The sequence below is a fragment of the Rhinatrema bivittatum genome, chromosome 6, assembly GCF_901001135.1.
Source record: "Rhinatrema bivittatum chromosome 6, aRhiBiv1.1, whole genome shotgun sequence".
NCBI classification, from domain to species: Eukaryota; Metazoa; Chordata; class Amphibia; order Gymnophiona; family Rhinatrematidae; genus Rhinatrema; species Rhinatrema bivittatum.
In genome coordinates, this window is record NC_042620.1 from 215,425,714 (window position 1) to 215,445,060 (window position 19,347).

The 19,347-nt window shown below is 47.0% G+C and overlaps 1 protein-coding gene across 1 annotated transcript in view; it reads right to left on the bottom strand.

Moving 5' to 3' along the window:
- Positions 1-19,347, bottom strand: part of BRWD3 (bromodomain and WD repeat domain containing 3) — a 278,367-nt gene that overhangs the window by 237,938 nt on the left and 21,082 nt on the right. The window contains exons 6-7 of the mRNA XM_029607930.1: positions 10,665-10,763; positions 4,614-4,774 (exon numbers count right to left, since the gene is read on the bottom strand). Of these exons, the coding sequence (XP_029463790.1) occupies positions 4,614-4,774; positions 10,665-10,763 (260 nt within the window). The remainder of the gene's footprint in view (positions 1-4,613; positions 4,775-10,664; positions 10,764-19,347) is intronic.

The following is a 19,347-nucleotide window of genomic DNA, read 5'->3' on the forward strand; positions in this document are numbered from 1 at the left end:
TTTTTCTTTTTTTTAAGTTTTTCTCTCTGATGAATTCAGAGCACAGGAAAGACAATGGAATGCCAGCACTGGACGTCAAACTCCGCCATGTATTCACAGAAGAGATACAGCACAGGCAGCAGAAATGCAGGCTTCCCACACTGCCCTGCCAACAGCGTGAGCACATCATTCGTGCTCCAGAACTGTGCCATTTCCTGCCTCTCTGCCAAAATTGCCTACAACGGCACCAAACTGGGATGGATTTTTTTTTTTTTTTTACTTTTGGGACCTAACTGAGCCCACTACCTCATTTCACACAAAGGTCAAACAGCTTCCCAATCTTAGCTGGATTTGAAATGATGATCTCTAAGCAACAGGCTCTGTAAATCTAATCACTTCACTGAGATATGATTTTCTCACATCTTTTCATTTCTGAACTTACTTGTCACACATTTATTTATTTATTTCAAATCTTTTCTATACCGTCACTAAGATATATACCATCACAACGGTTTACATATAGGCACATAAAATATGGTAAGTGAAGGTGTACTATAGAACATTCTAACAGGTGCCAAAAGGTTCTGTTACAATCTACTAGATAAGGGAGCCCTGACCGACGTGCCGCAAATGCGCAGTAGAGAGCAGCTCTACCGCGCATGCGAGCACGTCGGCCAGAGCAGAGCGTGCCCCCCCCAAAAAAATGGCGCCTGCTCCTTAGGAGCAGGAGCGGCGGCGGCGGGAGCAGGAGCGGCGGCAGCGGGAGCAGGAGCAGCGGCAGGAGCAGCGGCGACGAGCGGGAGGAGCAGGAGCGGCGGCGCGCGCACAAGGGAGGGAGGGAGGAGCAGTAGCGGCAGCGACGCGCGTGCGCGAGGGAGGGACACCACCCTGTCTGCCAGTTGTGGATGAGCTGAGAGGAGGGAGGAGAGAGTGAGCTGAGGGAGGGGGGGAGGGAGGAGAGGGAGAATAGAGGGGGGAGGTGGGAGGGAGGAGAGAGTGAGGGGAGGGTGGAAGGAGGAGAGGGAGAATAGAGGGGGGAGGTAGGAGAGAGTGAGCTGAGGGGAGGGGGGAGGGAGGAGAGAGTGAGGGGAGAGAGGAGAGGGAGAATAGAGGGGGGAGGTGGGAGGGAGGAGAGAGTGAGGGGAGGGGAGGGAGGAGAGGGAGAATAGAGGGGGGAGGTGAGAGGGAGGGAGGAGAGAGTGAGGTGGAGGGAGGAGAGGGACAAGAGAGTGAGGTGGGGGGAGGGAGGGAGGAGAGAGTGAGGTGAGGGGGGAGGTGAAAGGGAGGGGGGAGGAGAGAGTGAGGGGAGGGGGGGAGGAAGTGGGAAGGAAATAGACCAAAAAATTTTTTTAAAATGTAGCCCGTTGTTACGGGCTTAACGGCTAGTATATTATAAAAGGGGCACAATAGTTGGGTAGTGTAAGTTTTGTCTAGGTGTACCATCGGTACTGTACATCAGTAATATTTATGTTTGTTATGAGCTTTAATAAAGTAATGTCATGTATGTTGTGAGATTATTGCTGTGTGCTTGTGTTTTTTTGCATGTTCCTGTATGTTCTCTATTCTCCGGTCTCTTTAGAAAAGGCTTGTTTAAAGAGCCATTTTTTAAGTTTTTCTTAAAGGTTTTGAGATCGCTTTGTAGTCTGATCTCAGGAGGCATTGTGTTCCATAATATGGGGCCTGCTAATGATAGTTTTGCTGTCCTTACTGAGGGAATGGTTAGAAGTGCTTTATTTGCTGAGCGAAGGTTTCTTTGTGGGACGTGTACTCGTAATGCTGTGTTTAGCCAGTCTGCTTCTTTATCATGTATTAGTTTATGTATGGTACATAACACTTTGTATTTAATCCTGTATTCAATGGGTAGCCAGTGTAATTTTGCCAAGGTTTCAGTTATATGGTCCCTTTTTCTTTTTCCGGTCAGTATTCTAGCTGCTGTGTTTTGTAATATTTGAAGTGGTCTTAATGTTGAATTTGGGAGTCCTAGTAAAAGTGCATTGCAGTAGTCGGTGCTTGAAAAAACTAGTGCCTGGAGCACTGTTCTGAAGTGAGATGGTGTTAGTAGTGGTTTTAGTCTTCTGAGTATCATGAGTTTTGCGTAGCCTTCTTTTACTTTTAGCGAAATGTATTGTTTTAGATTGATTTCTGAGTCCATTATTACTCCTAGATTACTTACTTTTTTAGCTAGATCAATTTTCTGGTTGTTTTTGAGTGTTATTGGATTTTGGATGATTACGATATTCTGTCTCTCTAAGTGTAGAAATTCTGTTTTGTCAATGTTAATCACTAGTTCCATTTGGTTTAGAAGTTGTTTTATAATGCTCAGATACATGTTAGCTAGATTAAGCGTTTTTTCTATTGTATTGTCTATTGGCAGAATTAGTTGAATATCGTCTGCGTATATGTAATGTATGATTCCTAGTCCCGCTAGAAGATTGCATAAGGGTAGCATGTATATGTTAAAGAGGGTAGCAGACAGGGCTGATCCTTGTGGAACTCCTGTTTCGAGCCTGACTTTTTCTGATAGTACGCTGTTTATTTGGACTTGAAAGAACCTATTGTTTAGGTATGAGTTGAACCAATTTAGTGTTTTGTGGTGTAACCCAATTTCTTCTAGTCTTTTCAGTAGTATTTTATGGTTTACTGTGTCGAAGGCTGAGAATAAGTCTAACACATAGTAACATATTAACGATAGCAGATAAAGACCAAATGGTCCACCTAGTCTGTATTTGCTTATGTTAGTAACTGCCGTTCTATGCAGGTTATCCCTATGCAGATGTTACACCATCCATTTTTTTAAGCCTTTAGGGATCTGCAGTGTTTGTCCCACGCCCTTTTAAATTCATTAACAGTTCTCCCTTCTGGAAGGGCATTCCAGGCATCCACCACTATCTCCATGAAGAAATATTTCCTGACATTGACTCTGAGTCTTCACCCCTGGAGTTTCATTTCTTGACCTCTAGTTCTACAGTTTCCTTTCCAATGGAAAAGGTTTGAAGTTTGTGCATCATTAAAACCTTCAAGTATCTGAAGGTTTGTATCATAACTCTTCTGCACCTCCTCTCTTCCAGGGTATATATATTCAGATTCTTCAGCCTCTCCTCATAAGTTGGAAGACCATTCTGGTCACCCTTCTCTGGACCACCTCCATCCTGTCTCTAACCTTTTTGAAGTACGGTCTCCAGAACTGAACACAATATTCCAAGGAATGGTCTCATCAACGACCTGTACAAAGACATTATCACCTCCTTTTTCTTACTGGTTATTCCTCTCTCTGTGCAGCCCAACATTCTTCTGGCTTCAGCTATTGCCTTGTCATATTGCTTCAGTGCTTTCAGATCGTCCAGACACTATCACCCAAAGGTTCCTCTCTTTCAAACTCAAGTGGCATGGTCATTCATAGAAAAACAAATTCCAAATCAATTTCCTAGAATTGAGAGCGATTAGATATGCTGTAATGGCATTCACTCACTTCCTCCAAGGGAAGTGTATTCTCATTCAAACTGATACATAGTTCTGGCACAACTGATGAAGCCAACATTTCAACCAATGGAGTCGGCTTCTCTCAAATTTCTAACATGGAAAGTAATATTCTTTGTCACAGTAACGTCAGTCAGAAGAGTGAGCAGACTTTGAGCTTTTGTTTATTATTCACCTTATATGGAATTCTTTCACAACTGGATGGTCCTCCACACTCACCCCAAATTTCTACCAAAAGTAATAACAGCTTTCCATATCAATCAGGCCATTGTTTTACCTACATTCTTCCCAAAGCCACATTCACATGAAAGTGAGAAAGCTCTTTATACCTTAGACTGTAAAAGAGTTTGGCTTACTACAAAAGAATGATTCAGCCACACTGTCAGGCTTCGCAACTATTCATCTCTTACAATTCTAACAGACTGGTCACGGCAGTAGCCAAACGTTCACTGTGCAACTGGCTAGCAGACTGCAATGCAAATTGCTATACACTAGCACACTAGCAGGTCTATAAGTTACAGAGACCACAAAGGCTCATTAAGTTAGAGCCATAGCTACATCAGTGGCTCTTCTGTGAGTCATACCACTTGAAGACATCTGGACATGGTCTTCAGTACACACATTTGTTGCCCATTACTGTCTAGACAATCTCTCAAATAAATGACAATAAATTCAGACAAGCACTTTTATGTAGCCTGTTCACCCAGTAGTCTACACTCCATGGTGGGGTCCAGGCTGCTTATTCAGTAAATACTTTGCTGCATCAGGCCTGCTTATCGATGGAAAAAGCAAGTTTGATTACGTTAAACTGCGTTTTCCGTAGATAGTAGGATGAATTAGCAATACTAAATACCCTTCTACCTCCCTGGAGAGTAACTACCTAGCTAGAATTATCTCTCAAATCAACTGAGGGGGCTTAGGAGGCAATGTCTGAATGGAATTCCTGCACATGTTCAGTAGAGCAAACGTTCTACTAGCTAAGATAGATAATCTGTTCATTGCCGTTTGTTACCCACAAGTAATGGTTAATTCAGTCCTGCTTATTGATGGAAAATGATGGCTTTTGAATGTTCCATACACAAATAAATAAAATTAAAACAGAATAAAACAATGGGGGGGGGGGTTAGTTCTAAGAATATAGGAACTTGTATGTGTACCGTAAATATCCGCCTCCCAGTACGGTCAAAGGTTACACAATACACCGATGATAAGTGTCCCAGAATCCTCTTGTGCATTTTCAGGTGTTGATAGGCAGACGTTGGGAACATTTGACTGAAGCGTCCACATCCAGTTAACTGCCTGGCAGAAGTGATGTTCACTGAGGAAAAAGAAAACTTCACTGTTTAATTGAAATCTCTAAAAGAAAACCGTACAAACAATGCACTGAGCAATAGTTCAAAAACTGCACATGGAAAACATTATAGTAACATGCACCACGAATCATTTTATTTTTATTTTGTCAATATTTTTTTTAATAGCCTTCTCTACTTACAAATCAAGACAATTTACAAACACTAATATCATTGTAATAATAAATGGAGAAATTACTTACCTGATAATTTCGTTTTCCTTAGTGTAGACAGATGGACTCAGGGCCAATAGGTATAGTGCTCTTCTGCTAGCAGATGGGAGACGGAGTCAGATTTCAAAGCTGACGTCACTCTAGATATACTCCTGCAGTAACCTCAGCTCTTCAGTATTCTCTTCAAAAAGCCACTATGGATATATCTTTGCTTAAATAACTTGATTAAACTTTATTAAAACTTGAACTGGTTCAACTAATTTCTGAACTGGAGACCACCAGTGCACTCAACCAATTAATGCCAACACCGGACAAACTGTGGGTGTCTTGAACTAGGGGTAGGCCGAAGCTTACCCGTATTTGCTTAGTCTCGAGGTTTGCTATCAGAGGTTCTTCTTTTCTGGGTTAGCCGTGGGCGGGATGCTGAGTCCATCTGTTACACTAAGGAAAATGAAATTATCCCGCGGTCCTCACACCAGACTTTGAATACTCTCCAGATCCGTATGTATGACAGGGATGTGGAGAACTTGCGCGCTTGCAGCAGGGTGTCAATCATGGCCTTTGAGTAACCGTGCTTCTTCAGGCGAATCCTCTCAAGGGCCAGACCATAAGAGAGAATCGACAGATCTTCGTGGAGAATCGGGCCCTGCCGGAGAAGGTCCCTGTGTGGAGGTAGGCACAAAGGGTTCCCCGCAAGGAGTCTTTGCATGTCTGCGTACCATGGTCGTCTTGGCCAATCTGGGGCCACTAGTAGAACTAGTCCCCTGTGATGTTCTATCTTGCGGATGACCTTGCCCAGTAGTGGCCATGGGGGGGGAGCGTTGATTCCTTGGGAGTGTGGCTCTCGTCTGCGGCTGAAGAACCTTGGGACTTGGGCACTGAGACAGGTGGCCAGTAGATCCATGGCTGGGAGGCCCCAGCGATTTACTATCAGTTGGAAGGCTGTGGTCGACAGCGTCCATTCTCCCGGGTCCAGGCTCTCTCTGCTGAGGAAGTCTGCTGAGACGACATATTTTCCTGTGATGTGGGAGGCCGAGATCCCTCGTAGGTTTATCTCCGCCCATGCCATGAGAGGGTCTATCTCCAGAGACACTTGCTGGCTCCTGGTTCCTCCCTGGTGGTTGATGTAAGCAACCATTGTTGCGTTGTCTGACATTACTCGAATTGCTTTGCCTTGGAGTCTGAGGCTGAATCGCAGGCACGCTAGTCTAACTGCTCGAGCTACCAGGTGGTTTATGTTTCATTCTGCCTCTTCCTTGTTCCATTGTTCCTGAGCCGTCAGTTCCTGATAGTGGGCTCCCCACCCACGCAGGCTCTCATCTGTGGTGAGCAAGGTCCAGTTCGATGGGGATAGGCTTACTCTTCTGCTTAGGTGATCTTCCTGTAGCCATCACTGGAGCTGAGAACGGACCTCTGCTGGTAGTTGGAGGCGAATTGAGTAGTCCTGGGACAGTGGGTTCCATCATGACAGCAAGGAGCTCTGGAGTGGTCGCATATGGGCCCTTACCCACGGGACGATCTCCAGGGTTGATGCCATGAGGCCGAGGACTTGAAGATAGTCCCATACCTTGGGGCCTGCATTGGTCATCAAGCATCGTAGTTGCTCCATCAGTTTCCTTCTCCCTGATGGAGGGAGGAAGACTTTGTTCTGTTTGGTGTCGAAACAGGCCCCCAGGTACTCTAGCGATTGAGAGGGCTGCAGACTGCTCTTGCCTGTGTTTACGACCCAACCGAGTTCCTACAGTAGGTTCTTGACTCTGCTGGTCACCGGCCAGCTCTATTCCAAAGACTTTGCCCTGATCAGCCAGTTGTCCAGGTAAGGGTGTACCAAGATACCTTCCTTCCTCAGTGTTGCCGCCACGACCACCATGATTTTGGTGAAGGTTCTAGGGGCAGTTGCTAGGCCGAAGGGTAGCGCTCGGAACTGGTAATGGTGACCCAGTGTCGCAAAGCGCAGGAAGCACTGGTGATCCTAATGGACTGGGATGTGAAGATAGGCTTCAGAAAGGTCAAGGGAGGTTAGGAACTCTCCCGGTTGTACTGCCATTATTACGGAGCGAAGAGTTTCCATGCGGAAGTATAGTATCCACAGATGACGGTTGACATTCTTGAGATTCAAGATGAGTAGGAATGATCCTTCCTTTTTGGGAACAATAAAATAGATGGAATAGCGCCCCATATTTTGTTGGGGCATGGGAACCGGAGTTATTGCCTTCAGACTGAGTAGTCTTGTCAGGGTGGCTTCCACTGCCAGTCTCTTGGTGTGGGAGTGACAGGATGACATCATAAATTTGTCTCGAGAGATGCTGCGGAACTCCAGAGAGTAACCTTCTCGAATGATGTTTAGTACCCATTTGTCCGACGTGATCTCGACCCATCTTTGGTAGAAGAGGGCAAGTCAACCTCCTATTTCCTCTTCCAGTGGATGGGTCAGCCCATTCTCATTGTGAAGCATAGCTGGAGCCTGCCCCCAGGCCTGCTCCTCTTTTAGTCTGTTGGTTACGAAAGGGCTGGGACCTTGCAGAGGGACGAGGTGCTTGGAACAGCGAGTTCCTGTAGGGTCTAAAGCATTGCGAGCCTCTGCCCTTGGTTCTTCTAGGAGAGGAGCGCTGAGATCTTTATTCCTATCTTCCGGTAGCCAAGGCACTGGTGATTCACCCCACTTGCTGGCTAACTTCTCCAATTTGCTTCCGAACCAGAGAGATCCTTTAAAGGGCATTCTTGTGAGATTCGCTTTAGATGTCGTGTCAGCAGACCAATTTCGTAGCCATAATTGTCCTGGCTGCCACTACAGAGGCTACACCTCTGGCTGAGGTACGCACCAGGTCTGAGTTTGCGTCTGTCAGGAAGGCTGCTGCAGGTTCCATCGTCTCACCAGTATACGTTCAGGAATTATTTGCCTCTCTCGAGAGGAGCAAGCAGGAACATGCTACCAGTGCGCAGCAGGAAGCAATCTGCAGTGTCATTGCTGTTGCGTCGAAGGCCTGCTTAAGGATGGATTCCAATTGTCTATCCTGAGTATCCTTCAATGCAACCCCTCCCTCAACGGGAATTGTTGTTCGCTTTGAGACAGTACAGATCATGACGTCCACTTTCAGGAAACGCAGGCGTTCCTTCATCGCTGGTTCTAGAGGGTATAGGGCTTCCAGGACATTCCACTCCAGGTCAATCAGTTCCTGAATGACTTCTATCATTGGGAAGTAGCATGAGGCTTTACAAAGGGACACCAGGATGGGGTTCTTCTTGGATTCTGCCATCGGGTCCATGCCTGGAATACCCAGAGTCTTCAGAGACTGGGAAACAAGGGCAGGTAATTCATCGTTATGGAAGAAGCAAAGCATGGTTCAGGATGGTTCCAGGCCTGGAGAAATTTCTCCTTCTTCCAGGGAGTCGCCATCATCATCTGAGGTGTCTGGGTCCCTGTCAGGGAGATTCTTGGTTAGCTCGAGACGTCCGAGCAGGGCTGGGAGGATCTTGTGCTTCCGGCCGGAGTTGAGCCTGGGGCGCAGCCGGGGCTGATTGCGCCTGAACGAAGGCTTGTAGCCCTTGGAAAAATTCTAACCAGGAAAAGGTCCCTGGGTCCATGTTAATCCTAGGTGGAGTCGGCATAGGAGCCCCTGAGGTGCCCTCCTGTGGAGAAGTCATCTCAGAGATGACTCTGTAGTAGTTCCTGACCCATCCCCGGACAGTGAGGGTCCAGGCTTTGGTTCCCCCTGGGCTTCCTCGCAATGCTGGCACAGGCAAGACTCCAGTTCAGGCTGCGCGGCTCTTATGTGGCAGGCTATGCAAAGAGAATGCCTTCTGGCCTTCTTGGGCGCTGGTGCCATTCTGTGTGCGCACGTGCAGTTGCAAATGCGGCTGTGCGTGTAGTTATGCACATGGGTGCGCTCAGTTGTGCGCGTCTCAGTTGTGTGCGCCGCTGTGCGCATAGCTGGGCGCACAGCTATGCGCGCGTCTGTATTGGACGCGTGCAAGTTAGGAACATCGGCTGCCCGGCCTGCTCCACGCATACCGCCGATTGAGAAGGGAAGATGGCGCAGACGACCCCCACGCGTAAGATGGCACCCCCCCATGGGTCTCCACGTGTGTGTACCCTTGCACCGGATCGGGGCCTAGCCCAACCAAGGCTGCTCAACCCGATCGGTGCTCCCTTTTTAACCTCACCAGAGAAGAATTTGGTACGGCAATCCGAGCTCTGGAGACCTGAGACCTGAATTTAAAGATTTTTTTTTCTTAACTGGTCTCGGCGCTTACCAATCATATGCCAGACGGTCTCCAGCTGCGGGGGGAGAGGGAATTACCTTCACTGCCGCACTTGTTTCTGCACCCACTGCCTTTCAGCCACACTGGAGGCTAAGTCCATGCCGGAAACCGGCTACCGGACCAAGGCACATTTCTGAGGGATATCGGAGATCACCTCAGGAATTCTTGACTGGGGCAGGGACCCTTGGGTATCACCAAAGGAGAGCGGGGCTCGATCATCTGTAAGGTAAATTTTGTTTCTTCTTTGCTGTAATTCTTAACACTATTCTAGTATGTGGGATAGTGTCCACATCTGCTAGGAGACGGAGAGATACTGAAGAGCTAAGGTTACTGCAGGGGTATATCTAAAGTGACGTCAGCTTTGAAACCTGACTCCATCTCCCATCTGCTAGCAGAAGAGAACTATACCCATTGGTCCTGAGTCCATCTGGCTACACGCTAGGAAAATAAAATTTTTATATACAAAGAACTCACATCAGATCTCACAAATCTTGTTTATATAATTTAAAACAATGTATTATCTTTCAGCGAAACTTAAAATAAAGTCAAATCAACTCTTCTAGCATTGAATGTTAGTTATGAAATCCTTTGCACACTGTTTCCCAACACCTAGGGAGTACCCATATTCAGAAAATGTGTCACAGATTTCCCTGCAAATACTCGATCCGATTTGTCCTTTTGGTTATTATGGGCTATGACATCATAAATGCCATCTTTACCAATCACACCCTTTTCTATGCTGTTTCAAACACAACTGTTTCCAGAGCTGAATTGGAATTGCAGGGAAGCAGCATAAAGAATGTAACTAATTCAAATGAAAGTAATGTTTTTAAATGCTGCAAGGAGAAAATTACTTCTTGCAGCATAAACTTCAGAAACAAAATACAATGGCATAAACCGTTTTAGATCCAACACTGGCTCTCAGATATAGTTTAATATAGATTGCATACCAGCATACACATGCAAACAGAAGAAAGAAAATATATGCAAAAAATCCTTGGATACAAGCCCCAGTAACTAAAGATCATAATGCCTTAGCATTTCTTGGAAAGGCAAAGTATAAAAGGAAACAAAATAAATGGCTTTACTAATCAAAAGAAAACAAACATTTAAAAACGCAAAATGATGTCCATTCTCAGAAAACAAGATTATTATCCAAATGTTTTGGGTGGAAAAAATTCAACTAATGCACTGTGCTCATTTTGAACATCAAAATGAATTAAAGTACAAGATTGTTTCACTGATCTACATAACTTTCCCTGTGAAAAAGCAATTCTAGAAATATTCCAAAAGCAATTAAGAATTTAAAAAATGTAAAGCATGGTGAGTACATCAATAAAACAAACTCCCACTTTAATGCATTTTGATTTGTATTTGTTAGCAGAACATGAAAAATATCCTTCAGTGTGACCACGGCACTCACCCAAGTTTGGTGGCTTGGCATAGTTCACAGGTAGTTCGGGAGGCCGGCCTCTGTGTAGAGCTGCAAAAGCGGATCCCTTCCATAACGTGTGCCTGCAATCTGCACCAAGAGAATAGTGTAAGGTTTCTGCAGCTTCCTCAGCAAGCCCCATACCCCAGCAGCAGCTTATGTGCCAGCAAGAATGCCTCTCCCACATTCCCCAGTCACTCTGTCTCCCATGAAGCTGTCTGAAGCCTGGCAGCAGCTACACTGCCTACAAAATGAAGTCCTCTCTGATGGGAAGGATGTCTATGCACACCACAAACACATTCAGCAGTCTGTCCTTCTGAAGAATCATTTCTTAGTTTTATTTTTAATCTTTATGACTACTATTGGATTTTATTTTGGTACTGGATTACCCATATTGAAGAAATTACTTACCTGATAATTTTGTTTTCCTTAGTCTGTAGACAGATGGACTCAGGAACAGAGGTTTGTGCTCCAATGCCAGCAGATGGAGACGGAGCAAGCTGATGTCACAGTATATAAAGCCCTGCAGTGACCCCAGCCTGCCAGTATTCTTCAACTCCAGCAAATGGTGGATGTGCATCTCCCTGTGAGGATTGCTTCAAGCTTTTTGGAAGGAGAAATTTTAAATTTTAAATTCAGGAAAAGAAAGCCTCGCTCTCCTGCGGTGATACCTAAATGTCCCTCCCTCACTTGAGAATTTGCGAGGTGATTTTGGTGGTCCCTCAGAGGTGTGCCTTGGTTCGGTATCTGGGTTTCCCAGAGTGGACTTAGCTGCTAGTTCTGCTGAAAGTCAGCGGGCACAGGAGGCCAAGTGCGGTGGTGACAGCAAATGCCCTCTCCCCTGGCAGCCAGAGACCATCTCTATACTCAGCCTATAAACGCTGAGCTCAGGTAAGGTAAAAAAAAAAAAAGAAGAAGAAAGTTTTACCTTGAATCAGAGACTGAGGGATTTCAGGACTTCCTCGGGTCTCCATGCTTGGTGCGCCATACTGACATTCGTTCCTGCTCCTGTTGGGGTTGAAGAACTAGGCAGCCTGCCGAGTTGAGTGGTCCTTGGTGGGCTAGGCCCTGCACTTATGCCTTTTTCTTGCATGCCACGTGGTAGACAGTCATGACCATTTTCACATGCTCATGTGCATGTTAGGCTGCCCTTTATAGGCCATCATTGTGCGCAGTGTGCTGGCTCTGCTCACGCATTGTGCTCTCGGTTTTTGGGTGCACACATTTTACACTGTTCACATGCTTAGCTTGGTACACAAGTTGTGCATCAATGGCTGCGGCAAAGCACTCTTCAAAAACTCTGTTGATTCTTAGGGGTAGTTTGCTAAGGGGGCTTTTATGCCTACGATTCCATGTTGTTTATGGAATTTATAGATGAGACTGTTGATAAGTAGTAGGTATATACTGTGTGTACTATCGATAAGACTTCTATGGACAGTACGGTTTTTTTGTAGTGCAAGAACTGATGTTTGAAATTAGTGGACTGGTCCACTGGTAAAGTGAAGGACTGCACTGCCTTGTTTTGTTCTTTAATCTGTGCCACTGTTTCATGGAGCTCGTCTTCAAAGCAGTTGTCTCCAAAACAAGGGAGATCTGCTAGTTTGTCATGCACATCTTCTCTGATTGAGCTTACGCATAACCAAGATGTTCTTCAAACCACTATTGCGGATGCTGAGGTCCTCGAAGCAGTCTCAAAGGATTCGTAAATGGAGTGGAGGAGATGGCTGATTCCTTCCTTGAGGTCCAGCATTGGTTAAGGAGTGATTTGCTCGCTTGTGACAGAATGCACAAAGGGCTTTAGGTGCTGTAGACATTCATATATGTACTGCACCATATTAAATTGATGCTGCTGAATACGAGAGGTAAGCATTGAACTTTGAAACATCTTCTTTGCGAAGTCATCTAGTATTTTATTATCCTTTCCCAGAGGGGAGCTGGCATGACGTTTTGACTTTTTCGCCCTCTTCATGGCCAACTGAACTACTACTAAAGCATGTGGGAGGTGAACTGGGCCACAGCACTGAGATTTTTTGAGGCGGTATCGGTATTTCAAATCCAGCTTTCTCGCCACTGGCAAGTTGGAGTGAGGAGACTCCCAAGATTTTAGGAGGTCTGATTCTAATACAGAATGAGGAGGCAAAGCTACTGGTTCGAAAAGAACATCTAAAATTTTTAAGAGTCCGAAAACCTCTTTGTGGGAGGCTGGGATCTTTTGGATCTCCACATTTAATGTAACTCCCATCTTCTCCACAAACTTAGGATATGTGAGATCCTCAAGTAGGGAGGTATGCTCTGGAGGGTCTTCTGGTTCATCAGAAGGGAGACCAGTAGAAGGGGCCTGAGACAACAAAGGAAATTGGTAGAGGGCGGGAGAGTCTGCCCTATCCACCTCCTAGTCTTGTTCAGGGGAAGTTTCCAGGGACTCTGGACAACTTGGGTTTTGCTTTTTGGTTTACAGGGAGACTCGTCCTTGATCCATTTTGTAACACTCTGAACTTGGGATATTAAATCTTGGAGCACTGACTTCTGGATGACAGGAAGAGAAGAAGCCAGAAAGTGTAGCCAAGATCTGTTGCAAGGCTTCCGTAGAGCTAAGTCTCGGTGATTTTGGAGTTGGACGCTATACAAATTCGGATGGTGACAAAGAACACCACCCTGAACATGGCTGCACAGAGATTGGCGAATGAAGAGATCTGAAAGATAATGGCTCTTTCACAACCTTCTTGGTCCTGGGTATAGTGGCTCCTGAAGTTGAGGGACTTCATGTCTTTGCTTGGACTCAAAGAATAAGCCAGAGTACATCTGTTGACTGTAATGAGAAGATCCCGAGGAGATAACTGAAGGGGATCTGGCTTGGGAGGACCAAGGTCTGGGCGTGAAAGTTTGCAGTATGGGCTCTATGTCCACCACTACATCTAGGTCATGGGATGTCCGTCCCCTAGTGGAGGCACTAGGGTGTTCTCTAGTTTTTGCCCTCTGTTGGTGGTCAGGCCAAGGGACTGGAAATAAAGGTAGGTCTTGATGGGCAAGATCTTACTGAGGAGCCTTTAAAAATCTTGAATGTGTCATTGGAAGCTGCTTAGCTCCGTGTAGATCGGGGCCACGTGGCGACAGTGGCATCCTTGCATCGTGTTTGTGTTTCGCTTGCCGCTTGGCATTGTGGGTATACACTGATGCGCTGCAGGACGACGTAGTTGTTTCTCAGGGCGACGCAGCTGAGAAGTGGGACAACGCAAGTGTTTCAAACAACGCCGATGCTGCGCAGGATGGCTCAGATGCTTTGCACCGGGGTGCGTCATGCATCGATGAGTCGGTTGTATGAGTTGTAGGCTTCAATTTAGCCCATGCCATCAAACCCTATGTCTGTTTGCCATGTGTTGAATTGGATGGCTTCGCCAATGATGGCTGCATCAATGAAACACTGGTCTTGGTATTTTTGGGCCTGGTTTCAGACGTTTTGGGATGTTTCCTTTTCTTTTGATGGGCTGAAGAAGTTGGGTCTTCTGAGTATCCCTGGGCCATGGTTTTAGGCCTGGCAAGGACTGAGTTGAGTGTCATGGAGAGGGCGTGTAGCTACCTGAAGGTGAGGAGCCTGTTTCCTCCCAAAGTCTGGCAATTTTTTCAGCTCTTTGCCTCCCAGCCCAAGGGGACATGTGTCTACAGTCCCTGCACTCAGCCTGGTCGTGCTCTGGACCCAGGCATAAACAGCAATAGCTATGTCCATCTGTAGCAGACATGATATGCCCACAGGAGTGATATCTGAACCCCAGGGCTTTCTTCACGGACATTTTGAAAAGCTGCGACTGAAGAAGAAGAAGATTCACGTCCACATGCAACACGGAAAAAAACACTACTGAAAGAAACCGATTATGACTGAGGTATTTGCGTGCGAACACCTCGCATGGGCAGAGCAAAAAGAGCTCTGCTATAGGAAAAGATTTCGAGCCGCACCGCCGGGAGATGTTGCACCCAATCAGCATGACTCTCACTCGCTTATTGATGGAAAAATGCATTTTACATATGAAAGTGGGCATTTGAAAAGTGCTACAATATATGCCATTGATTTGCCAATAGGCTTTACCTTTGTTAAATGAACTTAATGTGGATAAATGGGCTTTTGAAAACTGCGTTGATAATGTGTTACATTTGCATGTGTAATTCGTTTGAAAATTACCTCCTTTACATGTAAATGGGATTTTGAAAATTGCTGATATATGAAACTTTTACACACATAAAGCCTTTTGAAAATTACCCCCAAATCTATCAGATTAAAAGAAAATTAGTTCTTACCTGATAATTTTTGTTCCTGTAGTACCAAGGATCAGTCCAGACTCCTGGGTTTTACATAAGAACATAAGAAATTGCCATGCTGGGTCAGACCAAGGGTCCATCAAGCCCAGCATCCTGTTTCCAACAGAGGCCAAACCAGGCCACAAGAACCTGGCAATTACCCAAACACTGGATCACTGACCCCAACTATAAATCAGACCTGTTAAAAAGGGTAAAACGGATAGCTCTGCAGATCAGAAGAAAACAAATGCAGAAGTAGCGGACTCTCCATTACCTTTATGCCCCAAACGGGTACTACAGGAACAAAAATTATCAGGTAAGAACTAATTTTCTATTCCCTGTACGTACCGGATCAGTCCAGACTCCTGGGATATACCAGAGCTTTCACTTACTGGGATGGGATCCAGAGAGGCCCGCTCTCAACACACCTGCTCCGAAATTTCCTTCCCTCGGGTCCTAGACATCCAGTCTATAATGCCACGCAAAAGTATGCAAGGACTTCGAAGTAACTGCCCTACAAATTTCTTGCAGAGAAATCTGTTGACACTCTGCCCAGGAAGCCGCCTGGGAGCGAGTAGAATGCGCCATAAGCCCCACTGGCAAGGGCCGACCATGAAGCAAATACGCAGAATTTATCGCCTCTTTCAGCCACCGGGCTATCATGTCTTAGACGCCATATTACCCTGCTTTGGACCACTCCAGAGAACAAAGAGATGATCTGAAACTCTAAAATTGTTGGTAACTTCCAGATAATGCAATAGAGCCCTGCGAACATCTAACTTTCTCAAATCCTTCGAGAGGGGATCCGACCTGTCCAGATTGGAAAAGGACGGGAGTTCCACCAACTGATTCACATGAAAAGAGGAAACTACCTTTGGAAGGAAGGATGGAACCGTTCGCAAGGTAACTCCTGAATCAGAAATTCGCAAGAAAGGCTCTCGGCATGACAACGCCTGTAGCTCGGAGACTCAAGGCGCAGAGGAAATCGCCACAAGGAACACCACTTTCAAAGTGAGGTCCTTCAACGTTGCCTTCTTCAAAGGCTCAAAAGGTGGCGCATACAAAGCCGTAAGAACCACATTCAAATTCCAGGATGGACATGGTGAACTCACCAGCGGACTTAAATGCTTTGCTCCTCTAAGGAAGCGAAAAACATCAGGATGTGCAGCCAATGCCACATCACTTATGGCCCTGTGTAAGCAACCTAGCACTGCCACCTGGACCTTCAAGGAACTACAGGACAAACCCTTAGCTAATCCTGCTTGAAGGAAGCCTAGAATATCAGCCACAGACGCCCGGGTGGGAACAATACTACGGTCAACGCACCACGTCTCAAAAACCTTCCAGACATGCACATAAAACAGCGAAGTCGAGGCTTTGCGCGATCTCAGCAAACTATTCACTACCGCGTCAGAGTAACCTTTGTTCTTTAGACACTACCTTTCAAATGCCATGCAGCTAGACAAAAGCGATCAACCTGGTTGAAACAGATGGGCCCCTGATGCAGCAGGTTTGGGAGATACGGGAACCGCAGTGGACCCTCCACCGCAAGATTGACCAGAACCGCAAACCATGGCCGCGAGGCCATACGGGAGCCACCAGGATCACATCGGCCAGGTGTTTCTCTATTCGCTGAAGCACTTTGCCGATAAGAGGCCAAGGAGGAAACACATAAAGCCATGGGAGAACCCGAGCATCCACGCTCTCTGCACCTGTGTCCCTGTGATGCGCAAAGAAGCGCGGGGCCTTGGCATTCTTGAAGGTCTCCATCAGATCCATGCAAGGCATTCCCCATCTGTCGCAAATGAGCTGAAAGGCTCTGTCCGAAAGTTCCCACTCTCTGGGACTGAGCTGATTTCGACTTGGAAAATCCGCATGCAAGTTGTCGATCCCCGCTATGTGGGACGTGGCTATGCTGACCAGGTTCTGCTCCACCCAACTGATCAACAGGTGAGCTTCCAATGGCACCGGGCGACTCTTGGTTCCTCCCTGACGATTGATGTAGGCTATTGTGGTGTGGTCGCACTGTCGGACAGCATCCTGACCGACTTCCCCTGGACAAGAGGGAGTAAGGCCTCCAGCGCCAGGTGAACTGCTCTGGTCTCCAGACGATTGATCGACCACTGAGACTTCTCCAGAGACCATAGCCCCTGCACTGATTTTCGCAAACAAACCGCTCCCCAACCAGAAAGACTGGCATCCATGGTGACCACCGTCCATTCCGGAACCACCAAGGGAATGCCACAACTCAGATTGTCTGAGAACAGCCATCAATCCAGACTGGACCGAGCAGACTCCGTTAACGGCAGGGGGTGATGGAACTGTTCGGAAACTGGATTCCACCGGGAAAGCAATGCAGATTGTAAGGGCCGCATGTGAGCGAATGCCCATGGAACCAGTTCCAGAGTCGAGGTCATGGAGCCTAGAACTTGCAGGTAATCCCAGACTCTCGGAGGATGTTTCACCAGCAAAATCCACATTTGTTCTAGTAATTTGAGAATTCGATCCGATGTTAGGAAAGCTTTGCCCTGACGGGTGTTGAACAAAGCTCCCAAAAATTCCAACAATTGGGAAGGCGTTAGGTGACTTTTGGCTCTGTTGTCCACCCAGCCGAGAGATTTTAACAGCTGCAGCACACGACAGATCGCTGCCTGACACAGAGCTTCGGACTTCGCCCGAATCAGCCAATCGTCCAAGTACGGGTGCACCAACAAGCCTTCAAGCTGCCACCACCACCACCATTATCTTGGTGAACATCCTGAGAGCTGTCGCAAGGCCAAAGGGCAGAGCCTGAAACTGGTAGTGGTGTCCCAGGATGAAAAATCTCAGAAATTTCTGATGATCTGCCCTGATCCCGATATGCAGATACGCCTCCGTCAAATCCAAAGATGCCAGAAATTCTCCTGGCCGAACTGAGGCGATGACTGAACGCAACGTCTCCATGCGGATGCAGGGAATCCGAAGGCATTTGTTGACCCGCTTTAAATCGAGAATGGGCCGGAAGGACCCCTCTTTTTTTGGAACGACGAAATAAATGGAGTAACGGCCCCTGTGCTAGTCTGGCGGAGTAACTGGAACAATTGCCCCCAGATCGAGGAGGCGTTGCAAGGTCTGCTTCACCGCTTGACGTTTTTCGGCGAACCCGCATGGGGAGATCATGAACCGTGGGTTGGGCTGGCATGCAAAATCTAAAGCATAGCCGTGTTTTATCACCGAGAGTACCCATTGGTCCGAAGTAATTTTGGCCCATTCCTCGTAAAACAGAGACAGTCTGCCCCTTACTACTGGTATTGAGGAATGGGCCGGCAGGCCATCATTGCACAGCTTTACCTCCTGGAGCTGTCTGGGAAATACCAGGTCTGCCAATACACCATCCACGAAAGGAATGCGACCAGGACTGCTGTCTGCCCGTATTCTGTCGAAAGGAAGAAGCGGGCATTTGGGACGCTCGAGATCTTTGACTCCCTCGGAATCAGGACCTAGAAGAAAACGCTCCTCTGAACCTTGGTCTGTCCTCCGGCAGGCAGTGAACCTTATTTTCGTCTAAGGACTGAATCATGTCTTCTAGTTCCTTACCAAACAGTAGCTTGCCTTTAAACGGTAAAGAACCCAACTGGGATTTGGAAGACACGTCTGCAGACCAGTTCCTCAACCACAATAGCCTTCTGGCCGATACTGGCGAGACCATGGATCAAGCGGAGGTCTGTAAAAGATCATAAAGTGCATCAGCATTATAAGCGACTACCGCCTCGAGGCAACCAGCCTGCCGAGTTTCGTCCTCCGAAAGGCCCTCGTTGGCCTGCAGCTGTTGCACCTAGCGGAGCCCTGCTCGTAATGCAAAACTGCTACAATCGCCGCCCGGACTCCCAGGGCAGAGACTTCAAAAATCTTTTTAAGCTGTAACTCCAGCTTGTGATCCTGCAGGTCCTTAAGGGCCATGGCCCCAGTGACCGGAATAGTGGTTTTCTTCGTGACCACAGAAACTGCCGCATCCACTTTCAGAACTCGGAGCATCTCTAAAGCCTCCTCCGGCAGAGGATAAAGCTTATCCATCACTTTCGTGACCTTTAACCCCAAGTCTGGGGTATCCCATTCCCTGAAGAGCAGGTCCGTAGCCGAGAAATGGAAGGGAAGAGCAGTAGGAGGACCCCTCAGGCCCAATAAGACTGGATCCATAGATCCTAAGTGAGACTCTTCAGGAGGCGCCTCAATCTCTAATTCCCCCAAAATGGAAGGAATGAGAAGCCCAAGTTCATCTCGTCTGAATAGGTGGACCACCTTTGGATCATTGCCCTCGACGACGTGGGTCTGCCGAGCAGCTCCCTGCTGCTGATTGCCGTCTCCCTCTACCCCCCTCAGGGGCTGGGCCGGTGCTTCCGGATCC